We start from the raw sequence: 25,245 nt of genomic DNA, 5'->3' as shown, positions 1-25,245 counted from the left end.
TGCTTGTACTTAAAGAGGTTAAGTTTTGGCTGACTACTTTGTTAAAGGTCTAAAAACATACATCTGTTTTTGGTTTGTGCAACCTGAACCATGAACACTCCTGATTTACTTCTTGTTTACAGCTGCTAGTGGCTCCTTTCAGGCTTTTAAGTTATTAATAGTTCATTTCAGTTTAACCCATCTGTAGCTAATTATTTCTTTCTAATTGTGTGGTTGTCGCTTTGGCAGTGACATGTCTCGGTGGCAGTGGGTTCCTCCCAAGTCCTCGCATCCCTGCGCAAACTGCGCATGCTCGCTGTATCTTTATGCACACGAACTGGAAGGGTTGACTAAAGATGCTAAGCGGTTCGGGTCGCTGGTCGCTTCTTACTGGGTGAAACAGCTCTCGGAAGGGTGTAAAACAGGGGAAACGTGTATAATCAGCTAAATTTGCTTCTCGGTTTCTGGCGCGCGGGTACTTCACCGACATGGAGCTGAAGAAATCCATCTCAGACAGCGAGCGCGTGCTCAGGAGCTACGGCGCTGTGTCAGAAACGGCTTGGACAACGGATAAAGGTGGGCATCATGCATGAAATTATTAGACTGTTTCATCACTGCGTGGTCACAATAAAAATGAAAAAAGGTAAAGATACTGTCTCAGCTTTTCTCTCAGCGCCATGGAGCTTCAGAGACCAGAGCTGAAAGGGTTAATGTGTGACTCATAAAAGGCTTAGGTTGTATCAGAATCACCACCTCGGTGATACAGAGGGCCTATTATAGGTCTGTACGCACACCTTAGGTATGGTTCGGTATGTGAATGAGTTTTAAGTGAAACTAAACAAACAAACAAAGCTTAAGACCTCGGGGATTTTCAAACGCATTTCATTCAGACTGAGCTGAAATAGCCACCAAGTTCATCACTGATCATCTGCCCAGTATCTTCTAATCAATATAATCAATTTCAACTCCTTATTTAGCTGATAATAGCACAAGGTTTATATATAAAATATTGCATAAAATACTTCCTTAAAAGCCTTAACCTGAAATGAAGCTTTTTTCTTTTTTTATAATCTGCAAATTCTGTTATCTACCTTATTATTTATTTCCTAAAGCTTTAATAATGGAAGATATGTATACATGAAAACATCCCTAATTGTGGGAACCCTGTAGCAGGATAAGTTAACAAATATGAATTCCAATCAGTCTTATTTTCTCTCACCAAACTAACTCAGTGTAGCTCTTAGTACCACAAACTACAACGATCATGAAGTTAAAGAAGAACCCATCACACTGGGTGTTCCTGCTGTCTTGTCTTTCTCACTGCTCTCATAAAGAGTTTTGAGTGGCTCTTGGGTTAACAGAAAGAATATCAGATGTTATTTCAAGGCCAAGTCATCACACAGAAGACCAGGTGGGAAGAAACCTCCGGATCAGGTATGAGGGAAAAAAGTAAGACGCAATTGTTATTTTTAGTCAGAGATTCATTTGTTTTTGTTTCTCCTACAAACACAAACATACTGATCCTTCTCCCTGCAGGTTTATGTCCTCTCATTTTAAAAGAAAAGCTAAAATGGTTAGAAAAAAAAGTGTTGGCTTTGCACTTTTTTTTTTTTTTTTTGCGCTTATTATCTAGTGTTCCTGAGGAGAGGGGGAGAGTGTCGAGCACCAGGACTGCAGGATATGTCAGAGGGTGTCTGCATTGTATGTCATACAAATGCTGACATTATCATGTTGTCAAGCCACATATGGCTGCTGCAGCATGCTCAATTCTGCTTCCCTAGGCTGTTTAGGACTCAATAAATCATTATCCTGAAGAGCACCCATTTTTTAAAATAAAACTGCTTTACTCTAATCAAGTAAACTGATTATTTGTGTGTGGAGGTAAGTTAAATAATACTATTAAATATTATGAATGATATATATTAAATATTATTTATGGAGGAGGAGTAGTGTTTTTGTGCCAGATGCTGCAGTAACACAATGTAAAACTGGTATTTCAAGACTATTTTACATTAGCTTTCTTTAATAAAAACGGAAATAAAATAAATGCATTACCCCATAACACCTTAATTTATTAGACTGGATTGAAAAAAAGCATAAATTAAATAAAACAACAAGGAATAGTTCATATACAAATAAATGCATAACAGGAAATAAATATGTAAATAAAGTTTTTAAAAAATTAAATAAATGAAGATAGGGAATGGTCTGTAGCGAATCTGCAACAGTAGACACCAAGGAGTTAAATAAACCCTATACCATTAAAATAAATAACAATAATAATAATAATTTTAAAAAATGAAAAATCCATCACCTCTTGGATTATAGTTAAATGTTTCAGCTCTGACCATGATTTTTGAGACTAGCTCATTACTGATGTGAGTCATTGCCTCATGTGAGATGTCCAGTCGAGCACAGCGGAGTAATGACTGTATTGACTGTGTAAACCCAAATGTTGGTTGCGTATTGCTTTCCGATGAGTCTTTGTTGAATCGTGCATTGTACATCTTCACACATTTCCACACTAACCAAACAATATTGACTCTTGTTTGATTATTTTATTTAATCTTTAGTGTTGAGCTGCACTGTAACGTAGAGGTTCGCACTGTGGCCTTAAAGCAAGAAGGTTGCTGTTTGAGCCTCGGTCAGACGAGGTGGACGAGGTGTTCAGATGATGGACTTTTTGTGTGGAGTTTGCATGTTATCCCCGTGTATGTGTGGGCTCTCTCTGAGTAGTCAGGCCTTCTTCCCACCATACAATGACATTCATGTTAGGTTAATTAGTTACTCTAAGTTGTCCCTAGGAGAGAGTGTGAGTGTGAATGACATGACCTAGTTATTCTTTCTGTGTTGGCCCTGCGATGGACTGGCAGCCCGTCCAAGGAATGCCTCTCAACCAATACTTGTTGGGATAGGCTCCAGCTTTCCTGCAACCCTGATAAGTGTGAGATTGCTGGGAAAAAAAACTGGAAAAAAACACCTCTGTTTTAAATTGATGGAAAAAAATGTTGGGTTGTACAGTTCATCAGTGTCGGGCCGCTGCTGGGCAACAGCTGCTCCAGGAATGTATACAATAAATTTAAGTGTGCCATCAAAATATATCAGAAGCACAAAGTTTTAAAGTTGTCAAGTTATGTACGGATACTTGAAGAACTAAGTGAGTTACCCAATTAGAGATTTTGAAAATAGAACAATTTTATGTGGCTTGTCTCAGCACATGCAGAAATCTTATCCAAGTCTGCATGTCTGAAACTCACATCCAGTTGAGAAAACCCCACGTTTTCTGTAGCCAGCGCACCTGTGTTCTTAGGGCTGGCTGGCTTAAAATAAAACAAATCAGACTGCATATGAGTTGCTAAATTTGAAGTTCAGTAACTTACAATGTGAAGAAACAAATGATGAAGTCTTGTTTTATATATTTTAATTACAAGGTAACCTAACAACAAAGCATAGTCTGTATGGCCAACAAAAAAATCTAGAAAAAGCAAGCATCATGTTGGATTAAAACAGAATGTATTCTGGTTATTTGGGCCATGAAGTAATTTTAAGTAGAGCTGTTAGACTGCAACCAGCCTTCTTTTTGCTGTCAGAGGTATTGCCTCCTGACCATTAATGAGAATGGAAGCTAAAAGCACTTTTACATTGACTTTATTTATTTTATTTTATTTTTTAAAAAGTATTTATTCTGAACATGTAAACAAAATAGGGCACAAATTCACTTGTTTCTATGTCTACAGCTTATCTAAACAAGTTGAAAAAATAAAACAACAAAGAAAGAAAAACAAAACTATAATTATACACATTAAAAAAGAAGTGTGAAGAACATTCCACAACCTGAAGGCTACATCCAAATTTGTCAAAAGATGTAGATGTCAAAAACAGAGAACAAACATAATGTGACCGATGTCTCCAGTTTGTGCTCACTGATAGCAGCTGGCACTTTGCCATCCCTCCCCGGCACTTCTTATAGCCGAAGAGCGATTTATTGCTACTTCATGCATTAGATACATGATGATCACTTTGAATTAGCATCAGCTTCTCTTGTCAGTAAAATCATTGAATGAGACACAATCTGAAAGCTCTTATGCAGATCTCTGTCCGCTGTGGTGAGTCAGCTTCAACGCAGTGGCGGATACGTTCTGCCTCTTTTCCACCGAGCTAGTTCCAGTGCTGGTTTGAAAACAGAGCCAGACTAAGCAATGGTTCTTTAGCTTTCTGTCACCTAAGCACCAGATCCTGGCTCTCAAATTTGGCTCTATGCAGGCACCAACTCTTTACGTTGTGCGTGTCAGCAGCTGGGGTTGGGGTTACCCGGCTAAAATTATGAGCATTGAAACTTGGACTGACATCTTGATACCAGCTAACAAAATTGACTACAAGAACAAGCAGAATTGGTCTGAGGAGGAGATTCTGCAACATTCTCCGCAACACATAGTTGCTGTTCTCTGCGTTTGATTATTAAACGTTGATGGGCGGCCGTTAACAGATTACTTGTTTATCTGTGAAGGTAGACACAAATTTGGAAGAGCAGAACTTGCAGGGGAACCACACACCTCCATTGTTTACCATTTCTGCTAGAGCGCTGCTTCTTACTTCCTCTTTCCTCTCATCCAAAACGTTTTAGATGATGTAACAACGCAGCACCGACCAGGCTCTTTGGGTTGAAATGGAAAATAGTTCTTTGCAAGCACTGCAGCTGAACCAACGAAGCACTGACTCTAGCACTGGTACTGAACCAGAACCAGGTCTTCTTTGGTGAAAATGCCCCCTCAGGTCACTCAAATGCTGCTTGCATTTTAGCAAAAGCACTTCAATCAAAACCACAGTTAATGTGTGGAAATAAGTATTAACTGTATTAACTATAAGTGTATGTGGAGTTTAATGGTGCCTTCTGGAATTTGGGACCCGAGTTTTGCCTAATGGTAGGTCCGCCCCTGGTTACTATACTTTATTTATCCCTGAGGGGAAATTCAAGAAGGAGCACTGTTTGTAAAACCAGAATGGTTCTATTTGTTCACTACTTTTTCTTCTTCTGTGTTACTGTATTGCTCTTACTTTGTTGCCTCCCCGTCCTCTTCTTTCTGCCTTTCAGGGCACTCAGATGTGTCCATGGCAGAGAGCACAATGTCTCCAGAGGAGATTGAGGTAGAGATGGCTCGTATTCACCGCCTCCGTGAAGTCCTGGTACGCAGAGAGTCTGAGCTTCGCTTCATGTGAGTCCTACTTTCTTGTCATTGAGCTTTTTCTTGTAGCCATGATAACTTTGGCTCTCTTGCAAGCCCCTGCAAAGGTGTTTAAGTGTTGCTTCCTTCAGGCTTACAATAAGTTGCTGTTAGAGAAAAAAAAAATCCCTCAATGCACAACAGACACTCAGATCAATGAGAAGGCACAAAATTTTTACTTCCTGCTGAGTTCACACAAGCCAGCAGACCAAGTGACCCCAGCCAGTGGACAAGGTGAACTAACGTTCAGCTTACAATGACACCCTTACACACTTGCCTTTCCTCAACCCATCTGACAACATTGTTGTCTCAGTTCTTGGTGTCGGATCCCAGGAGTGAGCCTTACAACAGCAATCTCCTGTAGTTGTTCTCATTCCAGAGACACTCTGAAGCAGTGGATAAGAACTTCTACAGCTAGTATTCTAACCATCTGTCCTCTACAGACACTCACAATATCATAGTTACAAGATTTTTCCATCAGTTTCTCTGCTTGAAAATGTCCATTGGCTTTTCAGAGGGCCGAGCATGCCGACAGCAGATGAATGAGTCACCATGATAAACTCACTGGATCCTCATCAACAAATGCTTCGGGCATCAAGAATCAGTGTTTAGGATGGAATGGTGTATATACTCTGATTAGCCCATAAATATTGTAATATTTGTTTGCTTTGATTGTTAGAAACATTCACTGTGTATCTGAGAAATCAAAAACAGATTTACATCCACAGTTACATAAATTTTTCACAAAGGTCTGTTTGATAATGAGAGAGTTGGACATAAAAAAAAACAAACAAAAAAAGAAAAATCTTCAGTTGTCAGGTGGGATTATTATTTAAACCATAATTTCAACCAATAGCAACACCAGATTATAAAACAGCCCCCACAGTCCTGCTGGCTGCATGCTGCATGTTTATTCTGATGCTCCATCTGCTCTGAAACCAGATAAATCCAGACTCGTCAGATCACATGACCATTATCAGTTGCTGAAGAGTCAAATCATTTCCGATTTAGATGACACAGCTGTTCAATCCTGATACCCTGAGCCCTCTTTGCATGTCTGTAAAAATGGTCTAACCTTTACAATCACATAAACATCAGTCTTAGCATTAATTTCAATTGATTTGATTAAATTCAATATTTTTAAGCAGCCTCTAATCATAATCATTGAAGATTTTCATCTCACCTCTTCCTCGATGACAACGTTCTGGTGCTAAGAAGTTGATATAATGGGTTTTACCTTTCCCACTAAATTTTAGTCATTTCAGCTGTTCCTGTATTTGATGCAGATAAACACCTTGTCTGTTGTGAGAAAATATAACATCTTTTCTACCAGTTTTTCGGTTGCTTAATAGTATCCATTGTATGCTTGTTTGTTTTTAATACTTTCATCTCTTTTTGCACTGTGTTGTTGTCATCTTTCTTTGTTCCTGAAAACTGACAACAGATGGAAATTGCAATTATTTGCAGTAACACAGCATGTTTACATCATGGTTGTTTTTGGGAGTGATGTTCATTTTACCTTCATTGTTTCAAAATAAATAAAGAAAAAACATTTAAAAAACATTTAAAAAACATTAACCTTTTCAACATCAGAACCTCTTGTACCAGGGTATGTACTGTATATATATATAGATATTACAGAGAGTTTTCTTGTTTGGTACTCAAGCCAGGTGTCACCTTAAATAGTTCTGCCTCTACATACCTGTTACGATATTTGTTGGCATCTACTTTTGTACAGTTACTTATCAAATATAGCTTTACTATTTCCTAAATCAAGGCTACTCGGTTCCACAAGGGCTGCAGTCCTTCCAGTTCCTTCCTTCCAGTTGAATTTACTCTGACACAGAAACTCAACGCCCGATCCTGACTCTTTTGCATTAATCTAACATGTTTTCGCTTTAGTTTGACCAAGATTACACATATAGACCCCGCAGTAATGGATACATGCTCCATTTATTTTGGATAAATGATTTTGGACAGGAGGTAAGAAAAGAGAGGTGAGAAAGTAGTCAAGGTAAAAAAAAAAACTTGCTGAAACATTTCTATTGTTGCAGCTCTTTTCCACTGGAAGCCTCTTACACAGTATCTGGACAGTTAATCCGGGTGGAGACGTTTTTAAGACAAGCAGTGTGGAGATGTTGTGGTCATGCCTTTTATGCAGAATGCCGTTTTAGATTGTGAAGTAGAACATTAAAGTGTGTTTACAGTAATCATTCATTCATTCATTCATTCATTCATTCATTCCATTCTAGATTGCGTCATCTGATGGCAGCAAGTTATAGCTCTGACTTGCTATCTTGAGTTTTTTTTTTAAGTACAAACTATTCTAATATAGATATTAGCTAAAATTAGGTCTTTTTTCTGAGGATTTCATGCCGGTTCGGAGGGTGTGCTGTGAAGGAAGATTTTTCTGAATATTTTTGGCTCTCTCAAGACTTGTTATGATGAGTCTCCATGGCAACAAAAGACTTGTTTACAATCGGGATCAACTATTTAAACTCTCCCAAATCAGGATTATCAGCGAAACAACACATCTGGTACCGCACCAGACACAGCCTGTGATGTCATCAGCTCTGTCGTTGCTCGGCATTAAACACAGCATCCAAACTCATTCGTGGCGACCATATTCCAGCAGTCTTTGGGGTACAGTGAGAGGTGGGGTACACCCTGAACAGGTTGCAAGTCCATTTAAGAGACAAATAAAAAACATCATTCAATGTCAATTAAGATGACTTTTTTATTTTCATATTGTGATGTAGAAATTGACTGAAAAATATCCTTCATTCCACTTATTAAAACTTGAGTTAAGGACAGACCACTATATCCAGTATAACTTTGCCTCACCTTCCTAACTTAAAACAACTAAAAAAAAATTTTTTTTGTTGATGAGATGTTAAAGTGTCTCGTGACGCTGATGCACTGATGCAGTTTTTCACACACTCTCTCGAAAGGCTTCATTAGGCTTGTGAGCTGCTTACATCTCAAATGACAGACTGTGACTCAAGTTGCCAAATAAACACACACAAGACAAGCGTCAGTGTGGGGACACAGAGTAAAAGATGTGGCAGAAGAGCAAGAAAAGTAGAAAATGAAGGGAAGGGTCTGTGAAGAGAAATAACAAGGGAGGGAAGGTGTAAATCTGAGCAACAGTGAAGAGGCAGGGGGGGGGGCTGTGGATGAGTCACGGGCCTGATCTATCGCAAGGAAAATTAAATCAGTGGTAGCTGTCACTGTTCCTCCATCCCAGAGGAAAAGATTCAGAGAGGAAGAAAAGGAACGGAAATGGAGAGACTCTGGTCTGCAGGTTATAATGAAAAGAAGATTTTTGTCTCCCATCTTTTCTAAACATGCAGAAACGCACACATCCCATGTCTGGCAGGGCTGTGAAAGAGTAACAAGAGTCAAGAGACCCAAGTTCAGTTGAGCAACATGTGATGAAAAATAATGAAACATTTTATTTTATTGAGAAATTAATTTAAGTGAAAGAAGTTAATTTTCAACAGTTTTAATAGCTGTTAAAGAGTCGTTCATCCAGAAAGATGTCCAGCATTCTGGCCACTTTGCTGCTTTACGTCACTGCGTGTAAGTAAATACTGACTGCTTTCAGATATGGGCTGAATGTTGATAAATATTTAACTTTATCAATGCAGAATATCAAAAAGTCATTTCAGAAATCCTTCTTTCAGCTCGGTCCTCCTTTCTCTCAGGATTCACAGCAATACAGCCTTTCTAACATAACTTTGGTCAGACAGCAGCTTATAATCAGCAGCTCTCTAATCTGATGGAAACCAGTGATTCATTATTCTGTCTTCCTTGTTTTTTCATCAGGATGGATGACATTCAGCTCTGCAAAGACATTATGAGTTTAAAGCAGGAGCTGAGACAGATCGTCGCAGTACCAGGTACAGTTCACACACATTCACACACACACACACACACACATACACACACACATATTAGCTTGCAAATAAAAATGACCAAGAGCTTCACATTTAGCCATTCAGGATGATGAAGACGATTTTCAGTTTGGTAATATCTGCAAATATCACTGTATTTATAGCAGGCCTATGCAGGGTTGATCGTAAGTGTCAGGGACAAGCTGACAAACACCCCTGCAGCATCACTATGAAGGGGAAACAAGCTAAGGGATGCTTTTCAGGGAAAATGTCACAAAAATGCATTTTACACCTTTTTTCAACTCCATAAATGTTCCTGTGTTTCATCTGAGACACAAGTACAAGTGCAACACCAGTTATTTGAGATGCAGCTGCTCCACTGACGTCAGCTACATCACCCACAGTAACACATACAGTGCACGGAGTGGTGTGTAAAGAGAACACGGCAAGAGCAGGAGAAAACACGCCTCATCAAAGAGCATGTACATCATGTGTCAGTGTGTGCGTGTGCAGGAGGGGCTGGTTTTGTGTTCAAGGACTAACACACAGCAACAAGAGACAACAGTGACGTCTCAAACACTGGGTGGATTTAAGTGCTTGACAAGCTAGCAGTGTGCAGAAAATAACCTAAGCGCCCAAGAAAAACAAAGAAAGATAACTTGACCCAGCTCTCATTTGAAGTCCAGGACTTACCTGACCATTTTCAGAGGAATACATTATTTTCCAAGCAGCTTTACACTGACTTATGAATCAAGCAAGCATAAAAAAGACACCTTACTAAAGGAATGAGGAGGTTTTGTGTTGGCACATAACAGACAACAAAGAACTAGTTTTAATTTGTACTTTAAGGCACCTTTCCAGATTGCAGACATGTTTGGGTCTAATCCAGACCACTATTGGTACTTATAGGTCCATTACGGCACTGGCCAGAAGAGGTCTGAATATGAGGAGCCAGCCATGACACAGATCACTGTAATTTCCTTCTGGGCCACGTGCAGTGATTGTGGGTTTTAGCAGACATTCACACTTAAAAGTGATTACCAATCAGATAAAGGACCGAACCTTGACATCAAACAAAAAAATAAACTAGTTTAATAAGAACAGGACAGTCAGACCATATATATATATATATATATATATATATATATATATATATATATATATATGTATATATATATATGTTCACTAGGCTGGGACTGGTTTACGTTGCTGCAGGTATTTAGCATTTTCTTGGCAGGATGAAGTCTTGAGGGGCAGTTAAAAACTCTTGCACAGTATGTAAGATGCAAGAAAAAGTCACTCACAAGAAGTGTTTGCAACATACAGTCATATCATATTACTGACTTGATTGACAACATCTAGAGCTAAAGGTCTGATGTTGCCTCAGAAGCTTCTCTACTAGACTGTGACACAGTACTGTCTGATGTTTTTTTTTCTTTTAAATTAACCATCAAGCTGCTTCACAACCATTTTTTTAAATTTTCAAGCCATTTTTTGGTTCATTTTTTAAAGTGTCCTCATTCAACCCGCTTTCAACTACGTTTTCAGACAGATGGCCTGACATGCATCCCTCTTTGATGCAAGGATTTGTTGTAGATTCAATGGCTGCAAGTTGCCCAGAGGCTGCTGCAAAGCGACCTCAAGCCACAAGATTTTTTTTTTCCAGATATGAAGCTTTTTGGCTTTTACCAATACATGTTTTCACTGTGGCCAAATAACTCTATCTGTGGTTCATCTTATATTGGTTGTCTGATGGATTGTTTATATCTAAAAATATATTTCTACTCAGATGATGTTAAACTAATTTAGTTAAATTTGGCTCCCCATGTGGGTTTATTAATCCTGTGTGCTGCACTCTGCCACGTAAAAGAAGCTCATCTCTGACATTCCAGTGAGCCAGCAGTAAGAAGCAGTTCTTCTGCGGGTTGAACTGCTTCTCAGTAAGAAGCAGTTCTTCTGCTTCTTACTGAGTCTGGAACTCAGGTGGGAATGCTTTCTGTAGCTGCGCTGCTCCACTTTATTTCCAGACTTCCAGAAAGACCTGCTGTGCGGGATAATTTTTCTGCTGCCTTTTCCAAAACGGTCTCACACACCAAACAAACTCGCTCTGGCTGCTGAGACGCGTTTGTTTATGTGACCTTTACGTATGAAGATGAAGAAAGAGGAAATGGATGTTGCAAATGCATATACCCTCACCCAACACAATGCAGAAAAAAGTGCTCCTTTGCATTTGCATCATCAAATCAACATTTCATTTGTTGTATACAATACATGATGGTAAAATTAAGGTCCTCTTTGTGTCATTACTCAGAGTTTAGAGCCAGATGATTTTTCTGTAAGGTCAGTTTGTTAAAACCATCTAAACTGCACCTGCTTTGATATTTTTTTTTATAGCAGAATCTGTTCACTTAACCACAAATTTATCCAGAAAACTCAGCTACTTATGTCTTATTTTTCTGTAGAGAAAGAAAAAAACAAGAAGATCAGGCAGCAAGAAGAGGAGTTGATCCTGAAGATTCATAAACTGGTGCAGAAAAGGGATTTCCTGGTCGATGATGCAGAGGTGGAGAGATTAAGGTACAGCATTTTGAACATAGCTAATATCTGATATAATGCCTCTTTTTTTCCTTTTGTTTTTTGTCTTGTCCAGCATTAAAGCAAACAGAATGGTGGCCCTCCCTTAGCCGCCACCTTATGGTGATGGAGGGATTTGTGTGTCCTGAAGAGGGGGAGTAGGGGTCGGGTGCAATGTGAGCTGGGCGGCAGCAAGAGGTGGGGGCCCTGGCAGTCCGAGGATCGGACCAGAAACTGGCTCTAGGGACGTGAAACGTCACCTCTCTGGTGGGGAAGGAACTTGAGCGTGTGCGCGAGGTTGAGCGGTTTTGGCTAGATATAGTTGGACTCACCTCGACGCATGGCCTGGGCTCTGGAACCAGTACCCTCGAGAGGGGCTGGACCTGCTCACGGTGAGAGGCGCCGAGCGGTTGTGCGCATCCTCATTGACCCCGGCTTGGTGCCTGTACGTTGAGGTTTACCACAGTGGACAAGAGGGTGGCCTCCCTCTGCCTTCGGGTGGGGGGACGGGTCTTGACTATGGTCTGTGCCAGCAGTTCAGAGTACCCACCCTGTCTGGAGTCCTTGGAGGGTGCTTCTTCTGGGGACTCCATTGTTCTGCTGGGGGACTTCAATGCTCACGTGGGCAATGACAGTGAGACCTGGAGGGGAGTGATTGGGAGGCATGGTCCCCCCCCCCTCTGAACCCAAATGGTGTTTTGTTATTGGACTTCTGTGCTCGTCATGGATTGTTCATAACGAACACCATGTTCCAACATAAGAGTGTCCATATGTACACCTGGCATCAGGATTCCCTGGGCCGCAGTTCGATGATCGATTTTGTAGTTGTATCGTTGGACCTGCGGCCACATGCCTTGGACATGCCTTGGGTGAAGAGGGGGGTGGAGCTGTCAACTGATCACCACCTGGTGGTGAGTTGGCTCAGATGGTGGGGGAGGAAGCCGGTCTGGCCTGGCAGGCTCAAACGTGTCATGAGGGTCTGCTGGGAATGTCTGGCTGAGTTCACTGTCAGAACAAGCTTCAACTCCCACCTTCAGCAGAGCTTCAGCCATGTCCCGAGTGAGGTGGGGGCCATTGTGTCTGAGTGGACTGTCCGGGATAAGTGCCTTGGCACGACACCGGTAGTAAGTTGGATTCGTTTCCAGTGAGGGTTGGACTCCGCCAGGGCTGCCCCTTTATACCTGATTCAGTTCATAACTTATATGGACAAAATTTCTAGGTGCAGCCGAGGTGTTGAGGGGATCCGGTTTGGTGGCCTCAGGATTGGGTCCCTGCTTTTTGCAGATCATGTGGTTCTGTTGGTTTTATCTGGTCGTGATCTCCAGCTCTCGCTTGAGCGATTCGCGGCCGAGTGTGAAGCGGCTGGGATGAGAATCAGCACCTCCAAATCTGAGACCATGGTCCTCAGAATAGGTTGGTCAGGAGTGAAGTCCTGCCTCAAGTGGATGAGTTTAAATATCTCGGCGTCTTGAGGGAAGGATGGAGCGTCAGATTGACAGACGGATCGGTGCGGCGTCTGCAGCAATGCGGATTCTGCGCCGGTCTCTCGTGGTGAAGAAGGAGCTGAGCAAGAATGCAAAGCTCTCGATTTACCACTCGATCTACGTTCCTACCCTCACCTATGGTCATAAACTGCGGGTCGTAACCGAAAGAACCATATCGGCACATACAGGCGGCTGAAAGGAGTTTTCTCCACAGGGTGGCCGGGCTCTCCCTTAGACATAGGGTGAGAGGCTTGGTCATCCGGGAGCGGCTCAAAGTAGACCCTCCTCCACATTGAGAGGAGCCAGTTGAGGTGGGCCTCTGGTTAGGATGTCTCCTCCCTGGTGAGGTGTTCTGGGCACGTCCCAGACGCCGAGGAAGACCCAGAACACGGAGGGATTATATCTCTCAGCTGGCCTGGGAACGCCTTGGAATCTCCCACGCAGAGCTGGCAAATGTGGCTGGGGAGAGGGAAGTCTGGGCTTCACTGCTTAGGCTGCTGCCCCCGGATAAGCAGTAGAAGATGGATGGATTTATATTAAATATGTGATGACTCTTCGATATTACCATTTGTTGTGATACAAGATGTTTTGAGAAGAAGTGGGAATGGGATTAGCAAGACACATGCATTCAAACAAATTAAAGAAACTTCTTGTAAGAATTCACTAATTCACAGGACTCATGGGGCTGAGGGGGTATGACAAGGTTCACTAGGGGATGAGTGTGAGGTGTGATGTTCCTGAACTAAATTAACTGAGATTTTCATTTATTAATTTTCTAAACCACCTAGTCCATTTCAGGGTCACAGTGAAGCTGCAGTCTATCCCAGCAGTGAGGCGAGAGGATGGGTTGCCCATCCATCACAGTTCATTTGATTTTTTTTTTTCAGATTTAATTATTTTTTCTATTATGTCTTTCAACACTTTGACACCACAAAGACACACTTTGTTTGGCGCCATTTCTTTAGTTGCAAGAGAAATGTCCAATATAAAGTTTGACAACTAAATCTAAAAAGCTATTGGTAGAAAACATTCAAACTGGAAAGAATTAAACTACAGTAGATACCATCCAAATTGGAGAAAATAAGAGCTCTTGCACATCTAACCCTTTAATCCAGCCATTTTCTGAAAGTTGTTTTTACCTTGTGGTGTATGTAGTGTGTTTGCATTTTAAACTGGATTATCTTGACAGAGAATGAAACCAAGAGGTCAAAATGCAAAGATTATCTTTCAACAATCATGTTTTAGTTAGATTTTCACAAATTTAAATAAATTCAGAGGTGTATGTGGCTGCAAATAATTTGGTTTTATTCACATAAAACAGCATGTGATCTTTTTATTTTTTAGAAACAGTCAAACATTGTAGGGCTGAACAAGCATTTATCTCTCAGATAAACACAACAGCATTAATATTACATGTGATGTAACTGCAACTTGGTCATAACCTTCTGTTACAAATGGTGCAAATAAAAAAATTGCAGACATTTATTGAGCTGGACTCAACTAAGATGTGATTTTATTGCACTCCAGGGAGAAAGAAGAAGACAAGGAGATGGCAGACTTTCTCAGACTGAAGCTGATGCCTCTGGAGCAGAAACTCAGAGTCACACAGTGTGAGTGGGAAGTTTAAAATGGTTTATATAGTCAGAAACAGAAACATGTTTTCGACACATCCACTTATAATTTCCCTTTTCTGCTTTATTTTAATGAAAAGATCCCCCAAAACCCAAGCGACAAATCCCAGAGCTGCCTTCCAACAAACCATCCATCACCAAGTCGGGTGTGACCATCATTAAGGACTGCTGTGGAGCCACCCAGTGTGCTGTCATGTAATTAACAATGACCTCCGTATGATTCTGACTCGGTCACAACACTCACATGATATCTTCAGCTCCCCTTACTCTAAAAGAACCACAGCTAGGTGTTTACCCTTGAACCTGCTCAGGAATCAGATTTATACCTGAACCTCAGGTGCTTGGAAACTGATCCCTGATCAGCTCTCAAAGGAACCAAACTCTTAAATAAAAGAAGGGAAAGCTTTAAATAGAACTGTAAATAAAATCTGATTACTATATATTGATTTATTTATTCAGTCTGTTGATTCAGAGGCAAATGGGATCATTTCATCTTGTTTAATTTTTTTCAATGATAATGCTGCATCTGATTGTAAATGCACAATATACATTTGAAGTAGATTTTCTCCGTCCAACTTTAGCTTTTTGCCCAGTTAAGGAAAGCCCTGGTCAGTTCAAAAAACAAAATGGCCTTGCTCTAAGTCATTTATGCAAAGAAATGCTAAAGACTGGACATTTTTGTGCAACACCCTAGTTGTGCTCTAAAGGTGGTTTTTCAGATACAATTTGCATCAATCTGCAAAAGATTGGAAATCATCAGAGAACCCTTTAGAGGTTTCAGTGGTAAACAAAGTAACATGCCAGTGCAGATGCTGCAATGTAGATGGATTATACAAGGCCCAGTGGCCATTAACATACTTGTGGCGTTTGTTCTCTAAAAATGCACACATCTGAGCCATCAAAACTGTTGATAATTAAAACACTCTTCTGTCTCCTGGGTCAGTTAAAATGCCCATGTTATTCAATAAACTAATACAAAGTAATGATAGATAAATTAGGTTTTTGTTTCTTTTAAGGTGCACTGTGTGACAAAATCAAAGATTATTGACTGAAAAATAATTTATCTTTAATGCATTTCTGTTGGCATATATTCACTTTAGCAAAATAGGTAATTGTTTTTAATTCTCTTAGAATGCAGCTGCCATAATTTTATTCTAGAGTGACAACCAACCAAACTGTATTAGCTATGATAGGTGATGAAGCACCGATTGGAATAAGACCCACACATGAATGCTCAATGTCCAACTAGTCACCTGTAGTACAGTCATTGTTACTCCTGATTTTACCAGATCCACTAATACATGAAAACATCTTTTTGTCTGGAAAACTTTGGCCACCGTTCATAACTGTGCTATACCAATCTTTACCACTGGATGTCACCATTTCTCACTGAACGATTACGTCCACATGGCTGATTTACATTATTTAATGCAGTTTTGCAACCGTATTTTTATATTATCATTCTTCCTCTCACTCAGCAGTCATCATTCCACAAACATGTGGAACTAACAACAGTGGTTGTATGATTTCATTCAGTGATAAATACAACTTTGCATTCTCTGAATTTAGTCTTGTTTAAAATGAACGTTTCAGTGTATTTAGGACATCGGTGACTTGTGTAAAGCAAAGTGTTGCATTGTCACTTTTCCTTCCTACTGAATACTTCTTGTTATGTTGTTGTAGTGAATATGAGGGTCCTAATATTGAACAAATATGCAGAAAATAATCTGAAACTACTTGTACATATGTGTTTAAATAAAGCATCTTTCAGGAATGTGCTGAGTGTGTTGTCATGTGATCCACAAAAAAAGAGAAGCAGATTGATGCTTGTGTAATTTATTCTTTTTGGTCCCTTCAACAGTAATTTATAACCACCTCTGGTGTAGCTAACTGAGGGGGCGGATGTTTCCAGAGGACAAAGACAATTGTGGAGCAGGTGAACAGAAATTCATCACAAGGCAAACACTTTAAGGACACAGAATAAACAAGTTCCTTAAAATATGCTGCAGAACAGCAGGACTTTGAGACGTGATCAGGAACACAGGCAAAGTTAAGTTGCTCAAATGTCTTTGCAAAAATGTAAAACTATGCATAAGTGCATATCTTTAACAGGTACAACATCTTACTGATTTAACCAAAACAAAGCAAGAACTCAAAATATGAGTTAGTTGTCACTGCAGTACTGAGAAGTTGCTCATTTAAATCCAAACATTTTCTGGGGGCACTTTAAGCCATTTACAAACTAATCTGAACCAACAATTTCTTAAGGTAGGTATTCTAATAGTCAATAAAACAGCATGAGATAAGCTGTAAAAGTCCTAAAAACATTATTTTCACATCACAGTCTAGCAAGACAGCAGGTGGACTCCTCACGTTGACATCCAGTCTGATAAAGAAAACTTGTATGAAAATACCAGAAATGCTGACTAATTCTGTTCCAAAATGCAAACAAACTGATTAAATGGGCTCTTACCCATCTCCCAAACATTTCTCTGAACACAAACATCAGCTTTGTATTTCAGTGGCACCTGGGCTGTGCTTCACTTCACAGGCAGCAGACATTTAATGGCATTTTCACTAACAGCAGCAGACAAAACACTCCAGATGAAGAACAGTTGAGAAAACAAGACACAACAGGAAGTTAAAAATAACTTCATGAGAGATGTAACGGGGTGAGGAGAAAAGATGGCACCTTTCAGTTCCGTGGCCAATACAAGCCATTGTAAAAGCCCGGCGGAGTCCAGAGAACTGCAGAGGGTCCTTAGTGTGGACATCATCTGTTTAGGAGGCTTCCCGAAACCCCCAATCTGGTCCTCAAACGCATCATCTCTATCCCATCCCTTTTTCCTAAAACCATTCATCAATTCATTGTGTCATTAAAAAAATCAAACTCGGGAGCGCTTGCTGCCCTCCTCAAATTCTTCAACTCAGTGTGGACACCACCGCTGACAGTGCCTATCAGCAGCAAAGGTTAACTCAACAAACCTTGAGCATTTCCATGGCAACTGCAAGAGAGATTCCAACTGAGATCCAATAACTGGTGGAAATAAAGATGTCTTGCTATAACCAGTTTATGTCTGCTCCTCCTGGGATTACACCTTGCATAAACTCACTTATGCACTCCATGCACATTTCACTCCCTTTACTCCAGTGTAAACCGCACAGACAACACAGCTAGAAGAACACAAAACATACTGACTGCTAGTTAACATTAAAAGTAGTTTTTTCTGCTGCCTGAGCACATATGACATATTCAGTGCCAGTATTCTATATTTTGGGCTTTCATTATTGGCCTCAGAGGGACGAGTCAAAATCATTGCATTAAATTAGGTCAACATACCACAATAAAAACTCCTGAACAAGCATTGAGACAACAGTCAGTCAATCAAAACCTTTAGATCAAATCCTTTAAACCACTCAGATTGTTCTTCTTAAACCCTACCTATGCCATTAATCCACAACAGAAGCCAAACTTCCACAGACAACCAAATACTCTGCATAGTATAGGAGAAACTAAAAACAGTAACATTTTTCTTCTTTATAGACCCAACATAGAATGCATACCTCAGAGATAAGCTACCTTCAAAGAAAAGTTCTCCAAAGTTGAAATGATGTTTTAAACTAAAGCCATAGTCTTCGGGGAGACATGATTCACTGACAAAAATCTCTAAAAATCTTTACACAAACTGAAAATGCGGGCAACAGTATTTCCAATTTATTCATTATTGCCTTTCCCCTTCCTTATTTTTAAACAGTACTCTGGATACAGTGACAACTAACTTGATTAATGTAAGTGTGACTTTCTTAACAATTGTTATGACTCTAAACTGAGGATGCACAGATTGGGAAATCAAACAGTCTTATGGTGGAAAATCAACAGCTTACTGTGTGTGAATTTGGCAAACCAAAGATCTGCAGACAATCTGCAAGGAGTGGATCACAGCTCTGAACATCAGAGAAAACTGACAACTATAAAAAATGAAGAAAGATTGCTGATTAGAAGAAAAGAGATGGGCTGTTGTTGTGACGTAGAAGGGACAACACAACACTCTCCAGGGATCACCTTTATGTAGTGTGCTTAATGCCTGTCAACTCTTCCATGTAGAGTTACACTATGCGAGTTGTGGTATTTCTGTGTGATGTGGATGAGAAACAGATTCAGAGGCCAGCAGTGAAGGAGAAGTTGGCAGCTAGTTTGATTCTGCTGCGTGCAGCTTTTTTGTTGGGACTATCCATGGACAGAGGGCTGCTGGTGTCAGGAGATGTTGGAGGTCTGCCGATCTCCAGGCGGTCTGTGCCTTCAGGCTGCTCAGATGGATCATCTGTAGCCGCTTTGTCAAATTCAACACTCTCTGCCAAATATCAATGCAAAGTGACATTTATATTTATATAACATTAAATAAAAGCAACACCCAAATTTAAATTTTGAAACTGACCTGTTGCTAGATGTGGTGGTGCAGTTTTCTCAAAATGAATCAGATCTATGTGCTGGGAGGAAACTGGGTCTGGGTGGAGCTGAGGTGACGGTAAGCAGGATGGTACTGGACCGCACAACAGATCAACAGGAGACGTTAGACACAGCAGTTCAGACTCTGCAGCTGCATCATCGCCTGGCAGAGAAAACAAAAGTTCACTGAAGGGGTGTGCAAATTACTGTCAAACAAATACAGACTAGGAACATCATCATTACTTGATTGTACATTTAATAACAGTATTAAGATTAATTAAAAATAATTCCATATAATTAATTTTCTATAAAAAGGTCATGTGTGAACCAGCGGAACATCACTAGTCATGTATGGAACGAAAACAGAGATAAACACTGGAATGTTTCTATTGCTCACGCACACACACACACACACACACACACACACACACACACACACACACGCGCACGCATGCACACGCACACACATACACAATAAGAATAAGAAATGTGTTATGGTGGGAAAACAGAGCAGAGGAAAAGGTATTCCCACCTTGCCATCCTTGTTTGATTTTGTTGGCAACAGGGGGATAGATAGATAGTCAGCCTGTCATGCACATCATAAAAAGTATGACTGTAAAGCATAAAACTGCCTTTAATGACTTTTGAAACAGAGAGAAGCTGCAGGAATCCCTCGGGTCATTTAGGATTGATACCCCTACCCCCAGACAATAAAAACCACTTCCATAGTGTTGGTGTTCATGTGCAGATATGAAATCTAGTCATCCTGGAAAAAACGTGCAATTACCCAGACTCTGTGTTCCAGATGTTGAGCTGCTAACAGGACTCTCTCTTGGGCTCTCCATGTTGTCTCCTGGCTGAGGGCTGCTGGGCCCTGAAGAGCTTGCTCTGGCTTTTTAAAAAAAAAAAAAAAAAAAAGAAAAAAAAAAAGGACATGCTACCATAATTTGCTTAAGTTGTGCAGTTATATCTCATGACTTGTTCAGGTGCAGGGATTCAGAAATTCAAACTAACTTGCACCTTGGAAATGTAAATAGATTTTTGTCAAGTCATATAGGCTTTAGAAGACAAAAAAAAAAAGAAAGAAAAAGAAAAGCTGCACCTTAATTTAACTATGTAAATTATTAGGGGTGGGAAAATCAAATTGGAAAATCAGAAATCGGGATTTTTTTTCTTCACAATTTTAAAATAGATTTTCTCAAAAAAATAAAATTAATGCACTATAAAATTTTGGTCATTTTTATTGATCTTTTTACTTGTAATATTGTGCATTATAGCAGCAGAATGATGGGCTGGCTACTGTGTTGTTTTTTCCTCATTGAAATGAAGAAAAATGACGAGCAAAAAATAAGTTTTATACATTTTTCTTTTTAATTTACAAAAATCAGCAATATCGGAGAATTGTGAGAATCGCAATTTAAATCGAATCGGTACCCAAAAAAAATCGGAATCGAACCGGGACAAAAGCATATTGTCACAGCCCTATAAATTAAGTACCAGATTGGATCATTTCTGTATGTGATTATCTTTCAGCTGGCAACAACTTATTTAACCCCAACTGATGCAGTGAATAGCTTCTCATTTCCATCTTCTCTGATGGTGCGGCCACATTCCAAGATGACAATGCCAGGATTCACGGGGCTCATATTGTGAAAAAGTGGTTCAGGGAGGGGGGGGCAGATGGTCAAAATATTTACAACTCATCCATGTTTTCTGTTTCATTTGGCTCAGATGTAATGAAAAATTAACTGATCTACATAACATTACATCCATAAATGAATAAAATAATTCCACCTTTTCTAACCGTTTCCACTCTGTGTTCTTCATACCATTTGTCTGATGTGCACCGATCAGAATTCTTCTTTGCCCTTAATTGGCTTTTAATCACCAAGCTACCATTTTATTACTATGCTAATCTTTGAGCTCAGGCTAGTGGAGAAAAACACAGAAAATGGAGAATCTAGATCTATGAAATGTTGGGCACATCAGCGCAATCAAGGAAAAACATGTGGCTAAAAATAATAAAGACAAACAAGTATTGAAAACAGTGCTTTTACCTTTCATATCGTTCTTTAAAACGATAATCCTCTTGTGACCATGCCCTTTGATCCAGACCACCTGATAATTCATCCCAAACAAAACAAATGCAATTTAACAGGGATGATTTTGTATATAAGCAACATGAGATGTGTTGAAAGATTTAAATGGTACTACATTAACAAGGATAAATGTAATAAATTGCCACCTGTGGAATAGCCATGAGCATCTCATCAGTACTGATGTATCCATAAGAGCGTGGTTCAAGGCTACAGCCTGCAAATTTGTTATAAGCACCCTGGAACTCGGTCAGGAAGATTTGATTGTAATGGTAGGTGTGTAGCAGCGCACGAACATTACGGGCAAACTGGTAAAGCCTGGTGAGCCTCACCAATTCCACATCACAACCAGAAGCACTGCCAGCTTTACCATTCGCATCACTTTCTTCATAGTACAACTAAGAGAGGGGATGAGGGAAAACATGTGGGAAAGAGAAAGTAAAAGGTTACACACAGTAACTGCTGTGTAAAAACAAATATTTATGTTTTTTTTAGATTGTCTTCCAACCTCAACAAGATATGGGAGGCTCTTAAGCAGCTCACTCAGGGAGAGGAACCCATATTCACATGGATTTAGGTGGTTTCCGTGAGCATTCAGGTAACGTTGGCTCAGTTCTTCCACCTTCATACCCTTGGATATTTGGCTGTTTTCTTGGGACATGAGCAAAGCCAGCAGCTGGGATGTTAGCAACCGGAGAGACTTCCTGTTGATTAACTGCACTTCCCGACCTTCCGGGGCATCCACCACCTTGGAAATGTAAATAGATTTTTGTCAAGTCATATAGGCTTTAGAAGACAAAAAAAAAAGAAAGAAAAAGAAAAGCTGCACCTTAATTTAACTATGTAAATTATTAGGGGTGGGAAAATCAAATTGAAAAATCAGAAATCGGGATTTTTTTTCTTCACAATTTTAAAATAGATTTTTTTTCTCAAAAAAATGAAATTAATACACTATAAAATTTTGGTCATTTTTATTGATCTTTTTACTTGTAATATTGTGCATTATAGCAGCAGAATGATGGGCTGGCTACTGTGTTGTTTTTTCCTCATTGAAATGAAGAAAAATGACGAGCAAAAAATAAGTTTTATACATTTCTTTTGTTTTTAATCTACAAAAATCAGCAATATCGGAGAATTGTGAGAATCGCAATTTAAATCGAATCGGTACCCAAAAAAAATCGGAATCGAACCGGGACAAAAGCATATTGTCACAGCCCTATAAATTAAGTACCAGATTGGATCATTTCTGTATGTGATTATCTTTCAGCTGGCAACAACTTATTTAACCCCAACTGATGCAGTGAATAGCTTCTCATTTCCATCTTCTCTGATGGTACGGCCACATTCCAAGATGACAATGCCAGGATTCACGGGGCTCATATTGTGAAAAAGTGGTTCAGGGAGCAAAACATGATTTTTATGCATGGATTGGTCAATCCAGAGTCTAGACCTGAACCCCACTGAGAATGTTTGGGATGTGCTGGAGAAGGCTTTGCAGTGTGGTTGGACTCTCCCATCAATACAAGCTCTTGGTGAGAAATGAATGCAACACTGGATGGACAGAAATCAGGTGATGTTGCAGAAGGTTATCAAAACATTGCTGCCATTATCAGAGCTAAAGGCGGTCCAATTAAATATCAGTGCATGACTTTTTTATGCTGGAGACTTTTGGCCAGGCAGTGTTTGCACAACATACAGGAGCAGTAATCAGAAATGTTTAGAACTGCAAGCACCAATCAGAAAACACCAACAATGTTTAGACCCTGTAAAAAAAAAAACAGAAGACTTGCATCAGACTACATGATTTTTTTTGTTGTTCATGATGGTCGCTTTGACAGATTAACAGATGTCATAAATTTGTTCAGTGTTTCATGCTAGGAAGTGGCCATACTACAAGAATAACCCTTGATCACCTTCAAAGGGAGGCGGGACAAGCAGCCGTCAGCCATTAATCATAACAGACAGACACTGGTGGCCGCGCCACGCTCCGAGTGAGCAAAGAAACAAAATACAAGATGATGGAGTCAATCCCATGTGGCGAGATAGGGTGTTATGGGTTTTTTGTTAAGTAGTTAATAGGTTGCTTTATATCATTAAAAAAAATAAAATTCTGAAATGCAAGACTGTCGTGGTCATGAAGCATCCTAGATCCCAGATCGCAACTCTTTAATTTAGTCACACGACAAAAAGGTAAAAAAGTTTTTCTGTGGATCTGACAAGGCATAATCTGGCAAGTCTGAATGTTTGTTACGTGTTCACTAGGTTTAAAACAGCTCAAAGGCTGAAATTGTGTAGTCTGATCGAGGCAATAATCTTCGAGTTAAACTCTATTAAATCATTGATTAAAACAATTTATATGAAACAACAAAAAACAAAAAAGCGTGACCAAAAAGTAAATATTCTGATATAAAAGTATGTAGCTTTAAGCGACATAACATGTGTGAGCTAAAGTTCACACACAAGTGTTTGCACATCTGGGGATTGTAAATAATGCACTTACCAGAGCACTGAACAGAAAAATAATTATCTTGTATCATTATGTCCAAAATAAAGAGGAGAAGAGACTATGAGACCTCAACCAAGCAGCTCAGGTTGAGAGAACAGATGTGATTTTCATCACTTCTTGTTTCACAGTTCATGTAAAAAAACTGACTCAGTCAGTCAACATTACAAATTGCAAGCTTTTGGTTGTCTTTAACCACTGGACAACAAACCTTTGATATAAAGCTTTCCTGGAACGTTTCTGGCTACAACACTGCATATGTGTTACTTTTAGTAATGTAACTGCTACGTGGACAGTCAGTGAGTGCATCAACTCTATGCCGCTTGGGAAAATACTCTGAAGGTGTTCAGTTTGTCTTCTCACCTTAACAACATGGCAGAGTTTGGCCAGCAGAGCAGGCAGAGAGGCTGCCTCATAGTCCTGGAGGCGTAGACCATAACCAAAGGTCTTGCTGTACTGAGGGAGCAGCTGGCTGACAGGAAGACTGAAGTTCTTCTGAGCCCGGAGGAGCTTGACCAGCTGGGCTGCCAGAGCCTTGACACGTTCCACTTCAGTCAGAGTCAACACCTTCTCCTCACTACATTCCAACACCTCATGGAAAACAGAGGAACATTTGCCAATAAAACATGCAATCAAGATAATCTTATAACTGTATGTTACTACACTTTATGACCCAAGCACAAAGCAGAATTAATGCCTTACCATCAGGATGTCCGGAATTGCTTCAAAGAGCTCCACGAGCTTTGTGAATCCGTAGTAGCTGAGCTTGCACTGACGACCAAAGTGGTGGTGATAAGAGGGAATGAACTTACTGAAAGGCATTCTACAGTGAGGTTGGTGACGGAGAAGATCCACCACCTCCTTCCCAAACTGCTTGGTACGCTCCATTTCCTCTACAGTACGTTCTGGTATACAAGAAGAAATTACTTTTAATAATCGAGCCAATATAAGTAGCTCAATTATAAATTAAACAGCATTCTGCTCATTACTGTAAAGTGATCGTAAAATTGACTAAACTGAGTGATGTATCTATTAAAAGCAAACTTTAGAAATACTCAAGCTGAAACATAGAAGATCATTTGCCTTCAGAAACTAAGACTGGCAGGTCCTTTAACATTTAGGATTTTCTTTTCACAATTTGATCTTTTTTTATATCTATTGTTTTAACAACTACTAACTGACCCCTCTTAGGAACAGAGATCACTGTGTCAGTGGTCTGGTGTGAGATGGTGATGGTGGTGTCAGGGATCTCTGCCAGTAGGTCCATCAAGTCACATATGCCATAGTCAGTTACCCTCCAGTCTCTGGAAAAGCACCTGGTAACATAATAAAAATAAGCAACACTAAATACTCATGAAGAAAAGTTTACTCATAATGAAAGTAAAAATCAGCAATAATATTTACTGACCAATG

General features: G+C 39.8%; 2 protein-coding genes across 3 annotated transcripts in view; one reads left to right on the top strand and one right to left on the bottom strand.

The window, feature by feature from the left end:
• Nucleotides 1-467: 467 nt before the first annotated feature.
• Nucleotides 468-14,985, top strand: bmerb1 (bMERB domain containing 1; the record flags this gene model as incomplete). Its single annotated transcript, XM_079265206.1, has 6 exons — nt 468-555; nt 5,072-5,192; nt 9,030-9,103; nt 11,560-11,674; nt 14,683-14,765; nt 14,867-14,985. The coding sequence occupies 6 exons, from the start codon at nt 468-470 to the stop codon at nt 14,983-14,985; spliced, it is 600 nt and encodes a 199-aa protein (XP_079121332.1).
• A 1,654-nt stretch (nt 14,986-16,639) lies between these two features.
• marf1 (meiosis regulator and mRNA stability factor 1) overlaps nt 16,640-25,245 on the bottom strand; it is a 21,805-nt gene continuing 13,199 nt past the window's right edge. For both annotated transcript variants that reach the window (XM_079238199.1, XM_079238200.1), the window contains 10 exons: nt 25,241-25,245; nt 25,015-25,148; nt 24,535-24,737; nt 24,196-24,423; nt 21,838-22,077; nt 21,479-21,727; nt 21,291-21,351; nt 20,021-20,125; nt 19,223-19,396; nt 16,640-19,138 (listed from right to left, as the gene is read on the bottom strand). The exon at nt 25,241-25,245 is cut by the window's right edge and continues 138 nt beyond it. In XM_079238199.1, the coding sequence (XP_079094325.1) occupies nt 18,945-19,138; nt 19,223-19,396; nt 20,021-20,125; nt 21,291-21,351; nt 21,479-21,727; nt 21,838-22,077; nt 24,196-24,423; nt 24,535-24,737; nt 25,015-25,148; nt 25,241-25,245 (1,593 nt within the window). In that variant the 3' untranslated portion in view covers nt 16,640-18,944. The remainder of the gene's footprint in view (nt 19,139-19,222; nt 19,397-20,020; nt 20,126-21,290; nt 21,352-21,478; nt 21,728-21,837; nt 22,078-24,195; nt 24,424-24,534; nt 24,738-25,014; nt 25,149-25,240) is intronic.

The sequence above is a fragment of the Telmatherina bonti genome (genome assembly GCF_933228915.1).
Source record: "Telmatherina bonti genome assembly, chromosome: 3".
Classification (NCBI taxonomy): Eukaryota; Metazoa; Chordata; class Actinopteri; order Atheriniformes; family Telmatherinidae; genus Telmatherina; species Telmatherina bonti.
The sequence above is the reverse complement of the archived record's forward strand: the minus strand, read 5'-3'. Positions and strand labels throughout refer to the sequence as shown.